The sequence below is a fragment of the Ammospiza nelsoni genome, chromosome 9, assembly GCF_027579445.1.
Source record: "Ammospiza nelsoni isolate bAmmNel1 chromosome 9, bAmmNel1.pri, whole genome shotgun sequence".
In the NCBI taxonomy this organism is placed as follows: domain Eukaryota; kingdom Metazoa; phylum Chordata; class Aves; order Passeriformes; family Passerellidae; genus Ammospiza; species Ammospiza nelsoni.
The window spans coordinates 30,433,851-30,448,914 of record NC_080641.1 but is presented as its reverse complement, the minus strand read 5'-3'; the positions used below and the strand labels follow the sequence as shown (position 1 = coordinate 30,448,914).

The following is a 15,064-nucleotide window of genomic DNA, read 5'->3' as shown; positions in this document are numbered from 1 at the left end:
AAGGAATAACCACGTGTGAGCTTTCTGTGACTCCAGAAAGGAACAAAGGCCACAGGCTGAGCTGCTGGAATAAAGCTCACCCTTGTTTCCCAGGAGGTCTCGTTCTCCTTCCTGGCCCTGGCCTCGGCTCTCTGCCGCTCCTCAAGCGCGTGCTTGGCCGCCGTGGCCGCGTCGATGTCTCTGATCTTCAGGTTGTAGGTGACATCCTTCCATAAGCTTCAAAGAGAAAGGGCAAGGGAGACTTTTATGGGAGTAGAGTGCTACAATCTGAGACATAGCAGTGACTAAAGGTAGATCTCAGGTTAGAGAAAGGACAGAGAAGCCCTCAGGATATTTGAGATTTGTGCTGTTATGGCAGGAGGCAGGAGGCTGTGGGGGAGCTCTCCAGACCTTCCTGAATATTTGATCCCAATTAGGATGTGACTGAGAACTCCAGGTCTCCTCTTGCCCCTTAAACCCCCAGCCTGCCTGTACCTGGGCTCAGGGAGAGCAGAGCATGCAGTGCTTGGATCAGTGCAGCTTTAGTCCCTGTACTGCAAACTGGAGTCTAACTAAAATGAAACCTTAATGTTCCCAGTAAACTGAAGTTCTTACCAGCGAGACTCAAAGTCGTCTTGGTCCTCCAATTTCCTTACCTTCTTCTTTATTGTAGGCATTTTCTTGGTATCTATAAAGACAGCATTCTCCTGGAGTGGAAGATGAAAAAGACCTACTCAGTTCTTTAGCTAGACTTCAAATTTTCTACACTCTAGTGCACTGCTTAGCAGGAAATACATGAAACATGGTAATTCTTCAGATTCTCTTGTATAGAAATCAAGCTTCCTTAAGAATAAATGAACAAGTTTTATCCCCAGTTCAGCATTCATTTGGACAGCCTCATAGGAGGTTCCAACTATTAATGTTTGTTTAAAATAAAATTCCAAGCCTACAAAACCACCCCAAACTCCCTTTTCTAAGCACAACCTTGTATTTCTGATAAAAAGAGAAAAAAGAAAGCAAGCTGTGTTACCCCTGTGGAGTACTTTGCATACATGACCCCATTCCATTCTCCTTCAATGGAGCAGAAGGGTTTCTTGTCATTTGGAGAACTAAAGAGAAACAAACAGTCATTTCTCAGCTGTATTATAGCAACTGAAAAACCCTAAAGGATCAAAACTTGGTCTTCTGTAAAGCCTGGTTTCTTTCTATGTATATATGTCTGTATGTCTGTATCTATCTATCTATCTATCTATCTATCTATCTATCTATCTATCTATCTATCTATCTATCTATCTATCTATCTATCTATCTATCTATCTATCTATGTCTATCTATCTATCTAGTCCCTGCCCAGCCCAGAAGAGGAGGGCTCTGTTCACAAGGGGTCAGTTTGGCCTGAGTGAGTTACATAAACCTTCATAGGAAGCCCTGATCAGGGCAAACCAGGCCTTGCCCCAGGGCTGGATCTGCATTTAGAGTTTAGGAAAGCAGTTACAGGCCTTTCACACAGATTTAGGGTGGTGAGTTTAAGCTTAAAAAGGTTTCCAGGCTACTGAGAAATACAACACACCAGTTTTTAAAGGGCATCTATCAATGTGTTGATGTAAAAGCAAGCTAAACCTCATTTTGTCAGCATCCACTTGCTGGCATCACAGCACATCTCCAAATACAATGGGAATCTCCACTGAATTCTCTGTGCTGGGTATGTGCACAGGGTTTAACCAAAATCCACCACACCACAGGTAAAACATGTGAAGTTTGCAAGTGACACACTATGAGCAGCATCCCAGGCTTGCTGCAGTATTTGTATTTGTAGGAAAGGTAATGATGGAGGCACTTTTGATAATTCAGGACAGCAAAGTTCCTTTGGGAACCAGCTGAGGATGTTTTCAAGCAGCACAAAGTAGGACACAGGCCTGTGCAGCTTCTTCTCCCAAACTTGGCAATAAAATTCCATGACAGGTAATGATGAGCTAAGTTCTTCTGGGCGTTGCTACTTCAGCATTTTACACTCTTGACTGTCTTGTTAAAGCTGTTGGCACTTAAGGAAGGGAAAAGTGAGATGAAGGAAGCTGCTTACAAAATTTCAGCTGTAATTCTGTGCTTCTTTCCTCCATAAAATGGTTTTGTGTGGAAGACAATGGAAGCATTGTAACCTGTCTTTGAGCAATTGATGCTGCACTCCCCCCCAAGCTCTATCCAGGGCACAGTGAGAATAGACCTGCAATTACAAACACAGAAATGCACATCATGATAAGCTCTTGACCCATAAATGCTAAGCATGAAACACTACAAGGCATTAAAAATGAAAATAACAATTAGAACATTTACTTGCCTTCCATAGCCATTAGGAAAAGTCAAAATATAGTGTTCATCATGATCTAGGCATGTAACACACCCTATTAAAGAAAAATAAAAATAAGAGTTGAAAAACATTAAGCAAAACATCTACAGAACTTTTCATAATGATCATATGAAATATGCCATTAAAAACAGGTGCCATGAAAAGGAAAGGTGGAGGAGCTTCATTGTTAATGGATGCTGAGAATGCCCAGCTTCTGGAGGAGGCAGGGATGGCAGTATTTTTGGGAAAACCCAGGCTCTAGGTGTTTTCAGCACACAGAGTGTGGAAGGAAATCTCTAATTCAAATACATGAGCTCCAGTTACATAAATTCAACCATTGCTTACATTTAGTACCGTGACTTAGAATAATTTACATTAATTATTCTATGAAAAATCCTAGTTGCAGAATTGAATTTCTCCTCTGCTGTTCAGTTTGCACACACATACCTTGCCCTATGTTATGAACCCCAATAGACATTCCTAGGAATTTGGACTTGGTCCATATGTGAGCATTGAACTGTATCCTCTTGCTAAAACACTCTGCATAAAATGCTGAAACTGAAAAGAGAGGCAGGTATTAAAAACAGCAGCACAAGACATTGATACCTTTGTTCCCAAATTCATGCACTGGGAAATATCCCCAGGTGCCTCACATTTAATGTGTAACAGAGTTTGCAATTTCTCACAAAAGCAGTTTATAATTTTTCAGCCTTTATAAATATTTAGCTTTTAAATCTGGAGAGAAAGTGTAAATCCAGGATTTAAGCCAAGAGCTGATTTTACTGAACCCCCTCTCAAGGCAAAGGTGTTGTCACAACTTACTTGGAGGATGGTGAGAGACCTGCTCTGCCACAAAGGTGACGTTGCTTTTGCTGACCCAGGGGACTGGTCCTTCAGAGACTGGCTCCTGTGGGCAGGGCAGAGCATCCCATCACTCAGTGCCTGACAACACTGGAGGCTTCCCTGAGAAGCTGCCTCCATCTCTAAAGGCTTCTAAAATGTACTGCAGGACTCCTTACCCTGGAACTATGATCCTTTCTAAAGGATCCACTCTCTTATTTTTAAGTATAAATGTCTTTGTTTTAATTGTCTCCAGAAAAAACAGTTAAATTGAAAGACTCATGTAGAAACCCAATTACAAAATAAATATTTGAGTGGCAGAAACAGTTTTTGCTTTTGCTTCTGAAAAAGTCTGATCTGTACATTAATAATGATCAGATTCCATGTACCACAAAACCATAAACTAATATTTATTTCCTGTGGCAAAGAATGTAGTTAATTAATTCATGGTTGGAAGCAGTGGAAGCCCAAATACAACACTGCCTTTATGCCAGCAAATTGGAGTGCAAACATTCACCTCAGAAACAAGATTTCAGCAAACAGATCAGTGGGAAGGAAAGGAAATGGGGACAATGCATGGCTTATACCCAAATAATCACACTGACTTGGATGTATGACACTGAGGCTACACAAAGCACCTCACAGCAGCACTTCCCACACCACCACTGGCAACTTCCTCAGGCAAGAGGCCCAAATGAGGTGCCAAAAAAGAAAAACAACAAAAAACCCCTCTGGGCTGCACTGGTTCAAAAAATAAAAGCAAAAAGTCAGAATTCTGAGAATAAACAAATTCCTAATTCGTGCTATGAAACAGTTCAGGGAAAAAGGACACTTTCAACACATCAAGTCATTCTTTAAAAAACAGTAGAATTTGTTATGCAAGATTTATACTTCTGTCAAAAGAAAACAAGGAAGGATGGGGAGAATTGGTTAAGAAATTGCTCAAGTTTGTTGATTTGCTACTTAAACACAGCATAATCCATTTCAGTCAGTGACTTAACAAAGCTTTGGGCTGCATCTCTGCATTGTGGGCTCCAAAAACCACCACAAGAAACTCACCATGTCATCCTCAGTGCCAGGCAACACCCAGTGGCAGCGGAAGATCTCCCCCAGGATGGGGTTGTAAGGCTTCTTAGCAACTGAGCCCTTCCTTCCTGCATGGAAAGCTGAGAGGTACCACTTCACCACCTGGACCATCCTCTCCTTGGGATCCTTCTGGTCACTGATGCTACAGAGAGAGAGAAAAAAGGACAGGCAGAGTGAAATATAAGCAGGGACCTTGGATACAGGAAGGTTTCATGAGTGCCTGGTTGTTTTGCAACTACAAGTTTGGCTGATTTGACTGTTTTTTGAAGTTTCAAACAAAATCCAAGCAATATTCTTCAAAACTACCAACTTGTGGCAGCCCACAAGGGCCATAAGCAGCATGAGAGGCAGTGAATGCTCCAGTCCCAAGTCACATACCTGACAAACAAGTCTGGGTGTGCAAAGAAGTCAGCATACATTTCCAACAGTGACCTCCTTTCCAGGATAAACGTTGGGAGAACCACCTGGGTGAAGGAAAACAACTCATCCAGCTGAAGGTATTTCAATATCCTGTACAAAAGCCAAGTGTAAATAGCAAACAGAGCACCCACAGCATGGTGTGCTCTCAGCTGACTGTGAGCCTGAGCTCACCAATGAGTTCTGACATATGCAGGTCAGTTGGCACCTTCTCCAAACCCTAAGGTTTAACAGGAACAGTCTCATCCCACTGGATTCTAGTCCCACTCAGAGCACATCAAAAGCTGTTCTGAATTCCAGTTTCTCTGCTGGTTTAATTCCATCTCTGTGAACACTGTCAATTCTCAGTTACAAACACTCCCTTGCAGTCCCATCCTGCTGCATGTCTCATCAAGATCAAGGTTAAGCTCTTCCCTACTGCCTCCCAAAGGTCCATTGTGGATCTGCTCAGTGTGATCCACCCTCAATTACTGTTCCTGACCAGGTACATCTCATAAAGATTCCTGGCAGCCTAATTTGAGATCTGTAATTTTCAGTTACTCCAGGAATTCCCAGAACAGACACAGTTTGGATCAATTCCTATTCAGAACTGCCAGAAACCCCAAGCTGTTTGCTTTTGAGTTGCTGCCTGTTTCCCCAGAAAAGTGTTATCTTTTTATTATCTCCTGTTCATTCCAGGCTGGACAGTTCAATTCATCCACTTAAGGAAACTTATGGATAAGGACTGATCTCTCGTGCCCTTTCTCACTCTGGAATGACTTGTTTAAATTTATCCAAGCTGCCTGGAAAGACCAACACCTTCAGAATGCTGCTCATTGTGCCTGCAGACACCAGCATGAATCTCATCCATGAAGAACCCAACCCTCTCCTTGCCAGACCTAAGTGTAGCATTTCAAAATACACAGGCAACTTATTTCCTCAGTAAGACCCCAACTAAGCCAAGCTTTTCACCATATGGTTACTTCTCTCTTTTACTATATGTTTTATTGAATGCCACCAGATCTTGAGATCTTGGAGCTCTTTGTTCTAGGAAGCCAAAGACAGGAGCAACATTTCAGCATTCTCCCTATGCCAGCTTCACAAGCACTCCAAGAATTGGGTTCAAAGAGAACAAACAGCTACTTTCCATTGCAAACTATTTCCCCAAACAGATTTTAGCATCTGGATATACTTATTCTGCATCTACTCTTCCCCTTCCAGTAAGAACTCCAATTCAAAAGCACCACGCTAAAGAGATTACAGCTTCACCAGCTCTTAGAACAAATATGCAGTTAAATTATGCAACCTTTTTTTACACAGAACTCTGGGTTTAGTGCCCCTCCCATCCCCAGGAACCCCAGCAAGCTTACCTTGGTGAGGTCCATGCCTAATCTCACTTGTGATAAGAGATGCATGATGACACTTTTGTGCTCCTCCACCGACTCTCCCTCCCCATCATCCTCTCGATCGTCGGGAGGATCAAAGAGATCTGAAAGACCAAAGAAATGGCTTTTGTTTTCCTCTAAACCTTCAAACCAGACTGGATTTCATTAGCATGTATGTCCAAAAATACAGGTTTTAAATCCTACAATGCAGCAATCTTCCATTAGTAAAGAAACAGTAATTAAACCACTTCCCATAAGTACCTTGCCATATGCATGCACACACACACACAGAGATATATAAAATCCTGCATATATTGACCCAGTTTACACACAGATGAACAATCAATAGCTCCTTACTGAAAGCTGACACAGGCCACCTACCAGCATCATTTGTGCCATTGGACATGGAAGAATTGAGGGACTCTGTGGTGTCTGGACGTTTCAGGCTGCTCCCTGTGCTGCTCCGAGTCAGGACCGCAGCAGACCCTGAAGAACTACAGAACACTAATAAATTCTCACAGTTCAAATTAAGTAATTCAGACCAAATTATTGTCATTTGATATTCACAGACAGGGAATTTAGTGATAGACATCAATAACTGTGCAGTGGCAGACATTAAGACACATGGTGCATGCTAATTCACAGAGAGCTCAGAATGGATTGCAGCTGAAGGAATGGGACAGCCTGCAGCCTCAGATAACACATGAAGGCAGAAACCAGCTGACTAATCCCTCTCTGGAATGTGTAGCATCTCTTAAAATTAATTTTTCAATTAATAAAAAATGAAGAGTAAATAGAGATTTTGAGAAAAGGGTGCCAACTTCAAACAATACAATTGGTCCCTTCACAAAGGCTGCAGCAAATGCTTGTGAAATGCACCATGGCCTCAGATTACAGCTCTGAGCTGGGAGCTTCCAGAGTTTGGTTTGTTAGAGTTTGTGAACACATATCTGATGGAATGGGAAGGAGGAGAGAAAGGAACTGCCTCCCTCTACCTGTCTGTGGCTGAGGGCAGGGAATCTCAATCTTTACACAAAGTGGCTTTTTGACCTCCCCCACCTTTTTAAAGCAATTTCTGCAAGCAGACAAGGCATGCCCTTGGAGCTCCAGACTGCACACACTGCACACTGCCAGCCACTTACTCCATGCATCTCTTTGGGGAAGAACTGCTCTGGTAGAACTCATCAGCATCATAGAACTCATCCTCACTGCTCGAGTAAGAAAAATCTGGGACTGTATTTGGAGACAGGTTGACATGGCTTGGAGAGGTGAGACTGCTGCTAGGTGCTGACTGCCCACTCCCTGTGGAGTATTAGAAATTACAGAAACAATAAAAATGAATTCTTTCAAAATCTACTTAAACAAGAATTGTTCAAATCAATAAAGGCTGATATAAACTCAGAAGAGGAAAGTACAAAATTAAAAGCAATAATTAGGCAGGTTCATAAAGAGTTTAACAGTTGACAAAAGGAAAGTCACAAGGAAAATGAAGAGCACAGAACACCAGTAAAGTTTAAGGGACATGTTTTCTCCAGTTACTGCAGGATTGCAATGCTGGGGAGACAAAGGGAATCTGGTAAAACTCATACATATTGTGTATATATGGTGGAGAGAAAGAGCAGCATTACTGGTTTTAACAAAACATTGAAATTGGTGTTGATTAAAAGCAAGATGCAGGCCAATAATATTGTTTTAATGACTAATTACAGGGTTTCTTGTGTTTCAATAGAAGTTACCCAGAACTGTACCTGTACTATTTGGTGTTGGAGTCTGGTTCCCGAGCGATGCCACCACAGGTCCCACTGGCAAAGAGGAGGGTCTCTGCTCTGACTTGCACAGCTGAGCAGGTTCTAGGGGAGATTTGGACATGTTAACCCCAAAATTCAGGAGATTCCACATTATTTCACCTCATCTCCAAAAATCAAATCATTTTCTATAAAAGCCATACCTAGGTTCTTTTTTTGTTAACCAAGGATGGCATCTAAAAAAACCTGCAGTTGTTTAGCTAGAAAGCATTTGCCTTTTCTGAAAGTTATAGGTTCATTTTTAAAAAGGAGTGTTAGAAATGCAAGCCAGTAACTGAGAGTAAATAAAACACACCAGGTTATGCCCAGAACCAGGTTGGTGAGAATTCTCTGTGCTCCTGCCCCTGCTCAGCCCCTCTGAGCTGAGTGTGCAGTCACTGCAATGGGTGGCTGTCCCCAGCCCAGCTGGCAGTGTCACACCCTGGGACCTGAAGGGGCTGTCCCCATCCTACCTGGCCTTGTCACACCCTGGGACCTGAAGGGGCTGTCCCCATCCTACCTGGCAGTGTGACAGCCTGGGAAGGGGCTGTCCCCATCCTACCTGGCCTTGTCACACCCTGGGACCTGAAGGGGCTGTCCCCATCCTACCTGGCAGTGTGACAGCCTGGGAGGGCATGGTGCTGATCCCTGATGGCTCCAAGGGGCTGGGCTGATACACGGCGTCCACGGGGTTGATGGTGCTCTAGGCAAGAAAAGCACATTATTTTCCTAAACTAAAGCAAAATAAAGCATAGATAGCAAGAACATTGTGAGCATGAGAAATGCCCAAACGCAAGAGAGTGAATTCCTGAGAGAGGAAGTAAAGCACAAACTGACAGTTGAGGGCATGAGAAATACTTTGGAGGTGGGAATATTTTGATTCTTTACACAGACTGCACAATAAATTGGATTTGATGCAGATTTGAAGCGTCCTATAAAGAATTCTTATTTCAGATAAGAATTGCTTGCTTCTGGTATGCCACCCAATGTCCATAAATTAATAATGCACGCAAAGAGTGGAAAGTTAGATGCAAATTATCTGGCCAAAATCAGGATAGGTAATCAGTATTTTAATTTTTTTTTTCTCAAAAATTCATTTTGCAGATCAACCCATAAATCAAAACAAGGATCATCAGCAAGCTTAGAGCCATGAAGCAGCTTTGTTGGCAAAATTCTCCCCAAAGCAAGCTGACAGTGTTCAGTGCAGCTCAGGAGAGGACATCTCAACCTGCTTCTGAATGTGGGCACTTGGAAAATGAAGCACCAGGTCCCTTAAGTGCTCCCAAAGTCACTGACTTCAGTCAATGTCCTTGGTTTTATGCATCTAGACCCTTGGAAATCTGAACTGCCATGTCTTTTAACCCAACATATCATCTAAGCACTGTTTGTTATTTATGTTTACACATAACCACCAGAACTTCTTGGTTGTTGAGGAAAAGGCACATAAAACCCTTTTCCAAGCACCTTGCAATTTAAATGCCTGATCTATCAGAACTATGCAAGTTTTTGCTCAGTTTTCTCAGATTCCAGTCAGTATGTCCATCCCTATCCTTTTTTTTTTTTACACCAGTATTAAAAGAAGTGTCTACAAATGTTCTCCTCTCCCTTTAGTCCATTAATTTCTATTTGCATTCAGATGAGGGAAACAGGCTCATTTTAACCTTCTTCCCATTTTCCTACTAAAGGCAGATTCCTTTCCTGCCTTCTTTCCCAGTTATCTGAAATTCTGAACTTTTTCCTACATGTGGGTGTTTGGACAATGCTCTCAGACACATGGAGTGGTTCCTGGGGCTGTCCTGTGCAGAGCCAGGAGCTGGAGCACTGTGATCCCTGGGGATCCCTTTCAACTCAGGACACTGTATGACTCTAAAAATCAGTGAAAAGTTCTATTATTTTTTTATAGCACAGGATTTCTTTAACTAAAAACAGAACAATTATTCTCTGCTTATCACTTAAAAAAAAACTCCATTAAAAACATCTATAAATTAGCTTTCTACAGTTTCATTGGTTTTACTACTACAAATAATCCAGTACAGGTAATATTTCTCCACTGCATTCCAGCATAAAGGCAATGTCCCTTACCCAGTACTTCACCTCCTTGTGGAATTATGTATTCAGCACAGGAAGGTCCCTGTCCCACAGAATTCACAGTTTAAAAGGATGATCCCATCTTAAGAGTTAAGACTTAAAACCCAAGATGGTTCTATGATACACAGGATGCTATTGCTACCTACATCTCCTTTATTTTTTAGGGAAACTAATATTCCACATGATACAGAACACTGGTGTGATAAAGAAAGAACAAAGTAATTCTGGTTTTGTATTCAGGGCTGTAACCTCATCCTTAAACAATTCTCCATTCTGCAACAAGAACTGGAGTTTCATGTTGGATATTTTGAGGGATGCCTTCATGGGCTAGAAACAGCTGAAGGCAGACCTGAAAGTCTCCTGCTCTGAGTTTAATAACAATTGAGTAACAATTACACAGAAACAGGGCTCATCCCACCATGGCAGCAGACAATGGTTCTATTTCTGCCTAAGTTTAAAGTGAAATCCTGACCTTTAGCCCAAGGTGATGCTGACATCCACAGCATCACAATTTCAGACTTCACAATCACTGACCCACAGTTAACATATTCTTGCAGAAATATTTTTCCTCCCCAGTACAGGCCAGCCCACAGATAATGAGATCAGTGGCTAATCAAATTCAGACTATACCAAGCTGCAATATCTCTATGAAATTTCTGAGTTGCAGCCCAGATGTGCAGGTGTCTGTGGAAGTGCCTTCCTGCACAGCCTCTCTTTTCCAGGGGACATCACAGAAGCTGTTCCCTCACACTAAGACCTGAATTATGTTCCATCTGCAGGGCACATAATAATTCATTTATTTACGATAAGCACAAAACTGAAATATGCATGTGCATCTTCAGTCCAAGGTTCACACCAGAAAATCCAACTGCTAAATCTGTTTGTAGTGGACAAACAACCAACTGGGAATTACTGACAGCTCTAATGAAAACACATCAGGATTTTTAGAGTTTTTACTGAAACCAATCTCCTATTAAAAGTATCTGAAATGTACTCAAGTGACAAAAAAAGAACAAAGAAAAAGAAACCACGTGTGACCAAAACCAAAAATGACAGAAGTTACATTAAAAATGCAGCAGTTCTATTAAAGAAGAAACATTGCTTAGACAGACATTACACAACTCTGCATCAAAGGAGCAGCACTGTAGGAAAGACAAACTACTTGAAGCACACGGAGAGCAGATCTATTTCCTACACAAAGACACTTCAGAGAGAACACAGAACTATTTCTATCCCAGTAATTTCCCTTTCATCTGTTCACATGGCAGATTTTTATCTAAGTGTTCAGTCACAACACTGCTGCTCAAGACACTCCACACAAAAGTGACCACTCTATCTTCTAAAGACAAGGGTTAGCCAACCTAAGGACTCAACAGGAACTTTAACAAGACACTGGAAGCAGTCAATTAGAGAAAGGAAGAAGCATGTTGCAAAGTGAGTGGAAATTCAGGCCTCTGTTCACATGTTCTGCAGAATTAAAAGGAGATAAAGATTAGATTTAAACTTACTATAAGTCCATTTGCGTGCTTCTCCTCATTATTTTGGTCCTTAAGGAAAAAATGTTAAAAATATCAACATAACAATCTTGCATGACTTATCAGTTCTGTGCTAAGTGAGAACAGAGAGTTTCCCTCAGGAATGTTCACATTTTCAGCCATAAAATGTTCCTCATCTTGTGACACAGCAACTAAACTTGGAGGACAATTCCACACCCAGTCACTGCACCTCTGAGGATCAGCATTTTCTGAGGGCCTGTCCACATGAGTGCAGACAATTTTAAAAATATCCTTTCTCTACTGCAGAGTGCAGCTCTGCTTTATAATGTGGGTCCTCCCAATACCCAGGAGCTCCTCAAAATATGCTCTGCAGCTCCTGTAAGTCCCTGAAAAATGAAGTTCTCAGTTTCTGAGATTAACACACAAGAAAGGCAGAGGTTTAATCTGAAAGGTTTTAACTTTTGCTTATTGGCATTCACTATATTTTAAAATGCTTTAAGATCATTCACTAGCTCAGATTTTGGGGTTTTTTGCCCAGAAGCATAAATGAAAGAGCAGGCAATGTAAAAACATCTGTCCTCAGGGGAATGGCACGAGCAGCAGACCTTTAATGCCAATCTGAGCCAGCACAGTTTTAGCACTGAGCAGCACCAGTAAAAATTCTACTGAACACTAAACCAAATCTCTTCCCTTCTGCTGCAAAGTTCATATCAGTCTGTACATCAATGCCTGATATCCAGCCTGAACCTCAAAACCTGCCTGCAGGGCATTCCCCTGGATTTCCAGTTACATTTGAAAGGAACAAAAAAAAAACTGTAAGAAGTATAAAGGAAATTGGCACATATTTATGTTTTGATACTTAATACATCCTTCCTTAGCTTATACAGCTAGCAATAGGCTGTCCAAATTTCATCTCTGCTGGTTGAGATTTTTGAAGTCTGGCATTCAAAAGAACAAAAAGTTCCACTGGGTTGTAAATTTACAAAACACATTTTTTTTCCCAACACAAAAAAAAACCCCCATGTTGTATCCACAAACTTAAGACCTAAGAAAAAACCACAAAGATGCTGCATGAGCACTGATGCTTGCTGTCCCACCTCAGTAATGCATCACTAAGGTAAGGAAGGCAGAAATTCCACAAAACTGGGCAGGCAAGACTGCCAGAAATGGAGTGGAAAAGAGAAGGGAAGGATGCAGAACGAAATATCTAAATTATAAAAGGTACTTCATAACACGTATATAACATATATTTCTAAGACTGAGTTTTACCACATCACTGGCAGAACATTCAATGGATTTTGCATCACACACATCAGCAGGGCTGCACATCTTCAGCTGCCACACACACAAAGGGACACCACAGGCCAAATGCTCCACCTTTTTTTATTTTGTATATTATTTTGCTCCCACTTTTTTATTTTTACTTCTTTTTGATAAGCAATGAATGTATTATGACATATTCCTGTTTAGCTGGTATTTAGTTCATTATTTTGGAAATGTCATGAGTCACCTCAGTATGAGTGGTGTAATTACAGACTATTTACCAGCAAGTGTAACGAAAATTTAACTGTCCAAATATTAACACAGGTAAAAATCCATGAAACAGAGCAACTAAACACAATTAAAAAAAGAAACAAAAGGAAACTCCAATAAACAAAAGTCCAGATTTGCCTCAATGCTCCAAATAATCAACATAATAAATGGCTGTGTGTTGGAAACAGAGAGTTCTAAGTATGTAGAGAAGTGGTAACACAGATTGGCAAACCTGTCTGCTAATGAGAAAGGCACTGTGGAAGTAAAAATGGAGTGCAGGGTGGTGTTAAGATGATTTCTCTTCGGCAGTGTCAGTCAGCAGCCACACCTGCCATACAGATTTGGGAAAAAACCTGCAGAATCTCAAAAGGTTTCTACTGGAGAGCACAAAGCTACAGTCAGGCACATTTTTACACAGAGATTGCATCACACACAAACAACTTGCAGAACTCTGGGGAAAGAAACTCCAAATCCCTCTGTATTATAAATTTTCTACAGCAGTAGGAAGTCAGGATACTAACACAGTTAATGGAAAAGGTGAAGGAAGACAGAATTCCCTTGTGGTTAAAAAGTAGAGTTGCCTGAGAGACAAAGAAGGTGAAGAGAAAGCAGAAAAGAGGTTATTAAAGTACTGGGAATTTTTTTTCACTATATGTGGATCAGCATCTTGCAATTAGCTGTGCATAAGGCACCCCTTTAACCCACCTTGTCTTCAACAGCTCCAAAAGAGCTTCAGATGTGGTTTAGCAAACACCACAACAATAAACCCCCACTCCTTCGTGGATAAGCTCACCTATTTACTCTGGTTAATATTTAGTGGTACTGAAAGAAACACTCCAAGGTCTGATTTAGTGCAACAAAAAGCAAGTTAGCACCTCTGGGGGACTCAAATTCCACCTGCCTTTACACTCACATGGCAGCTGGAGCAGTAAAGGACTGAACCTGACCTAAAGGGCTGCATCTGCCACTCCCAGCTTTGTCCATTATCTGCAAACCACCTAAAGCACTCCAAAATATGTTTTGGCATCAGCACAGGTGGTCACATTTGTCTGACTCCCAATGAACTCAGAGCAGAAACAGGATTTGATATTCAACAGAAACAAGAAAGATAACTCAGTTACCAGCTCTGATCAACAGCCTGAAAAGCAGATTATAACTGCAATTTCACACTTGCTAATTACATAGCAGAGGTTTTGAAAAGGAGTAAAATTTCATAGGAATTAAACCCCTGTGAAAACAAGAACTACTAAATACATTTATACAGTAATTAAGAAAAAATGAGCTAATAATTCCTTGCAGTTTGTCCAACAGCTTCCTCAATACAGCAAATCACATCTAGATAAGGAAATCAGCATATTACCATCTAACCTATCTACAACTGACTCCATCAAATCCCTAAAAATGACATTGTCCACTGACTTCACTGTACTAAAACACCTCAAAATATACCCAGGACTAAATAACAGCAAATTAAATGCTGAAAGGCTCTTCTTGCTGGCATTACAGTGAAGGATTGAAGTAGCCTCACTGCATGTTAAATAAAGACTGTGCTAGCTCCAAATTCATGTGGCACAAAACTATTTCAATGTTGTAACCCTAGTGCTTGTAAAAAAGTTAGAATGTTAAATATAGAATGTTAAACCTGTAAGGGCAGAATCTGACAAATAGTAAATCCAGAACTCCCCAAGTTTTAAAATCCAATGAAACATGCAGGTGAAAAGCATAAGTGCATTACCCACACTGCATTCTCAAATGAAACAATTCTAACTTCAAGAAGTTCCAACATCATGATGAACTTCAGACCTGTGACAGACCTTGCCAAACCAGTTTCACTTTTTCCATCATCCTTCTCCCCTTTTTATTTGTTAGTCACACTCTTCAATGAAGCAGAAAGAAGAGTTTTGTTAAGTTCCTGTTCTGTCAACCTGACATTTGTCTAAGTTCTTCTTTAGTTTAGTAGCAAGCTCTGCAAAAGAAAGTTTATCTGAAAGAAAACTCAAACCAACGTGACTGTTACCATGAGCATTAGCAGGATTGTCTGCTGTGGAACTCAGTGTTTCAGAAACTTCATTAAAATAAAAGCAGAAATCAAATTAAAATTGTTTTCTTGTTCCTGGATCATACAGAAGGCAC

General features: G+C 41.0%; 1 protein-coding gene across 6 annotated transcripts in view; it reads right to left on the bottom strand.

The window, feature by feature from the left end:
- OSBPL9 (oxysterol binding protein like 9) overlaps window positions 1-15,064 on the bottom strand; it is a 56,546-nt gene that overhangs the window by 718 nt on the left and 40,764 nt on the right. For 4 of the 6 annotated variants that reach the window (XM_059477939.1, XM_059477942.1, XM_059477941.1 and 1 more), the window contains 15 exons: window positions 11,411-11,449; window positions 8,424-8,517; window positions 7,779-7,880; window positions 7,173-7,332; window positions 6,412-6,524; window positions 6,016-6,134; window positions 4,628-4,713; window positions 4,223-4,391; window positions 3,146-3,230; window positions 2,771-2,881; window positions 2,315-2,378; window positions 2,060-2,200; window positions 1,010-1,088; window positions 595-686; window positions 81-216 (listed from right to left, as the gene is read on the bottom strand). In XM_059477939.1, the coding sequence (XP_059333922.1) occupies window positions 81-216; window positions 595-686; window positions 1,010-1,088; window positions 2,060-2,200; window positions 2,315-2,378; window positions 2,771-2,881; window positions 3,146-3,230; window positions 4,223-4,391; window positions 4,628-4,713; window positions 6,016-6,134; window positions 6,412-6,524; window positions 7,173-7,332; window positions 7,779-7,880; window positions 8,424-8,517; window positions 11,411-11,449 (1,590 nt within the window). The remainder of the gene's footprint in view (window positions 1-80; window positions 217-594; window positions 687-1,009; window positions 1,089-2,059; window positions 2,201-2,314; window positions 2,379-2,770; window positions 2,882-3,145; window positions 3,231-4,222; window positions 4,392-4,627; window positions 4,714-6,015; window positions 6,135-6,411; window positions 6,525-7,172; window positions 7,333-7,778; window positions 7,881-8,423; window positions 8,518-11,410; window positions 11,450-15,064) is intronic. The other 2 variants (XR_009418954.1, XM_059477940.1) reach the window with 2 other exon arrangements.